This window comes from Protobothrops mucrosquamatus, unplaced genomic scaffold, assembly GCF_001527695.2.
Source record: "Protobothrops mucrosquamatus isolate PMUCROS unplaced genomic scaffold, P.Mucros_1.0 scaffold1165, whole genome shotgun sequence".
Taxonomy (NCBI): Eukaryota; Metazoa; Chordata; class Lepidosauria; order Squamata; family Viperidae; genus Protobothrops; species Protobothrops mucrosquamatus.
Window position 1 is genome coordinate 378,472 of NW_015387380.1, and position 3,526 is coordinate 381,997.

General features: G+C 37.2%; 1 protein-coding gene across 1 annotated transcript in view; it reads right to left on the reverse strand.

Annotated features, from left to right (window-relative positions):
• Positions 1 to 3,248, reverse strand: part of LOC107291687 (cytochrome P450 2K6-like) — a 49,071-nt gene extending 45,823 nt beyond the window's left edge. Inside the window, exons 1-2 of the mRNA XM_015820707.1 lie at positions 2,817 to 3,248; positions 2,047 to 2,188 (exon numbers count right to left, since the gene is read on the reverse strand). Coding sequence (XP_015676193.1) covers positions 2,047 to 2,188; positions 2,817 to 3,248 — 574 coding nt within the window. The remainder of the gene's footprint in view (positions 1 to 2,046; positions 2,189 to 2,816) is intronic.
• Between the last annotated feature and the right edge of the window lie 278 nt (positions 3,249 to 3,526).

Genomic DNA, 3,526 nt, shown 5'->3' on the forward strand with positions numbered 1-3,526 from the left:
ATGAAAAAAAAATCATCCAGCTGATTATTTTTATTTCTAACAGTGCAATAAAGAATGAATTGTTTACTTTGGCAACCAACCATAAGTACAGCATCTTATACCAATTTTTTTCTGAATATAATATTGAGTGTAAATTTGATCAATCCAGCCATCAGTGGTTCTAATTCAATCTTTTATCCCAGTTTAAACAACTAGCCTGGTAACATAACTGGCTGCCTGTCAACCTCATTATTTCAAGTGTTACAAAGTTTTGAACTTACTCCTGAGCCTTGTCTTGGACTATATAATATGTATTCTCTTCTGCCAATGACATAGTGGTTTTTTCTTCATATTTCATTGGGATCCTTTGGAATAAAACTTAAACCTTGGCAACTGGATACCGTATGACCACTTCAACGTAAAAACAATGTCAAAATATGCTTGATGAAGATACAATACAAGTGGAAACATGGACATTAAGCAGCATAGAAAACGGGATTGTTTCTATTATTATTATTTCTTTTATTTACAACCCAATTAATAATTTATTCAAACAGATAAATACATATAGATGTATGTGGAACTATTGCAGAAAAATGTATACTGCTTAAAAATGAATTATGACTACAATTGCAGGAATACATCTATTGAACAGATCATTTGAGGTAGAGGGTGGGGGAGGGAACATCTGTAAAATCCAAATGGCAATCAAATATATACTTCAGACACTATCTGAAATATATTAAAAGTGATGGAAATGTTGTAGTAGAGGAAATTCCTTTAATTCACAACATATGGACAGACTCAACCAAAGTTTCAACTGAGAAAGTGTGAGCATCCTAGACTAAGCTAAAATTCCAAAGTTCTCGGGTATTCTTGGAAGTTTGGCATTCAAATAAATCAGTCATCAGTAGACAGATAGAGATAAACCACTTTGGCACAGCATTTAAAAGAGTCAATAAAAAAGCTAAGAAGGAAACAAACAAACAAAAACCCAGAATACATGCCCTCCAACAGCCACCACATAAATAAATAAAAAATAAACATGGATTAACATTAGACAAAAAATCAAGCAGTAAACAGTACCCTAATCAAGGAACTTCCCAGAAGAAAACCAAATTCCCACCAACACTGGCAGGGCAAGCTATTGGATTTAAACAGGGAACAAATCCTACAATCACTCAGACTGAAGATGTTACCTGCTTGTGCAGTGAAATGTCTTCAAGCAAACAACCAAACTCAGAGAGCACCAAGGAGTCCACAATTCCATAAATTGTTGGTTGCCAGAATGATCCTTGTGGATGAACTGGAGGATTGATTCAAGTCCCATTGGCATTGCAATTCTGTGGTAGCAAGCTTCCTAATTAAGTTGATTTAACATTCTTCTATGTGTCTTTATCATTTCTATTCATTCATTCTATTCATTCAAAACCTCACAAAATGTTTGTTAACAATACCTGGCATTTATTAAATTGCCATAAATATATTTACATTCTGAGGTTGGCTATAATTTGGATAACCGATTTCAGTTCCATGCCATGTTCCTTAACACCACACTAACTTCAGTGCACATACTATTTCACCCCATGGTAACTCTGGAATCATTTTCCTATGCTTTTCTGCCTTAATTCTGGTGATGTACTGATAATATCTACTACTGTATATTGTATGGAAAGATCCAATCTCATTTTCCCTTTCCCTTTGCCAATATCAGGTATAGATGCTGGTTTACACCCAGACACCACATAATCAAGTCTTTTTTCTCCTCAAACTAATTCTTCTTTTCAACATGAAAACCCTAATATCCTTCACAGGAATTGCAAAAAGCTAGAGACTGATACCTTTTACTACCCACCTTTGAATACTTTGAAGCCAGTCTTGTACCAGGATCATCTCAAAAAGGTCAAAAATTATATCAGACTTTGTTAAATGAAGCCCATTCAGTGGACGTTTTATTGTTGTTGTTGTTGTTGCTCTTTAACTGTTCCATGATCTCTTGTGAAGGTTTCTTCACAAAGAAGGGCTGCCTATTACTGGACAAAATCACACATATACGGAGAATATTACCTGCAGAGAAAGGCATAAACGCATCTCTTTTCACAAATTTTCCTTCAGCATCAAGAAAATGCTCAGGATAGAATTCATAGGGTTTCTCCCAGTGGGATTCATCATGGAACTCTGATGACAGCAATGGAACAATCTGCATTCCCTAAACATTGAAAGAGAAAGAACTATTTTAAGGGTGTGTCTATTTAATACATTGCCATAGAAATTTTTAGAAATTTTAAAAGAGATATTGCAAATGTATGGATTTTTAAATAATGAGAGGTATATGATAAGCATGAAAAAATACACACGTTAAAAAGATTTTAACTACCATAGTTAGTAAAACTGCGAAATTCTACCTTATACTGTAAAAAATAGACTAGATCTTGTGTAATGTAACGATTTCAGACTGATTACCTTGGGGATGAAGAAGCCTTTGAAAGTTATGTCCTCGGTGGTTGCATGTGGCAAATTGCTTGGAACAATATCAGCAAACCTTTGAACTTCATGAATTACTGCATCAGTGTAAGACATTTTAACTCAATCTTCTGTCCTTGGCTGATGAACCCCAATCTCTTTTGCAATTTCTTCTTGGACCCTCCCTGGCAGAAGAAATCAATAATATACATTTAAAAATAGAGTTGTGGACATTTTAGAGACTTGTACTAAAACATGAATAAACCTGATCATATATCAAAGAAAAAAATAGAAGGTATAAAATGTTATTGTTAGTGACAATTTCTAAATATGGTAAGTGTTATTCTTTTAAGTGCTTCCTTGGTCGTCCTGACCATCCTCTCCGCTTGACCATTAGAGGCCAGGTGAAATGGGGCAGAGGTGGCATGTCTAATCATATTAGACCTTAGAAATGACTGAAATTCAGCAGCAGTAAATTGTGCCCCATTATCTGATACAATTACATCAGGTAAGCCATGTGTGGCAAAGATTCTGCGCAGTTTCTGGATGGTCCTGGTAGGGACAGGTGCTACCTCAAGCCACTTTGAGTGACTGTCCACTACAATGAGGAACACCTGTCCTTGGAAAGGTCCAGCATAGTCTACGTGAATCCTAGACCAAGGGGTCTGCGTGGTCTCCCAGCGATGTACTGGGGCTTGTGGCATCTCAGATCTGGTCTGCTGGCAAACTTGGCATCCTTTAACTTGATCTTCTATATCCTTATCCAACCCTGGCCACCATAGGTAGCTTCTCGCAAGTGCCTTCATCCTGACTATTCCAGGATGTCCCTCATGCAGAGATTCTAAGGCTCTTTCCCTTAATGTGTGTGGGATTATAACCCTACTCCCCCATAGAATGCATCCTTTGTATGCAGACAGCTCATCTTGTATTCTGAAGAAGCTCTGAAATTCTGTCCCAGGACTGGTTCCTGGCCACCCCCTCAGCACCCAGTTCAAAACATGACTGAGTGTTTTGTCAGTGGCTGTCTCAGCAGCCACATCCCCTGCATGAAGGGGAGATTCTGGCAGATCCTGAATTGACAGGA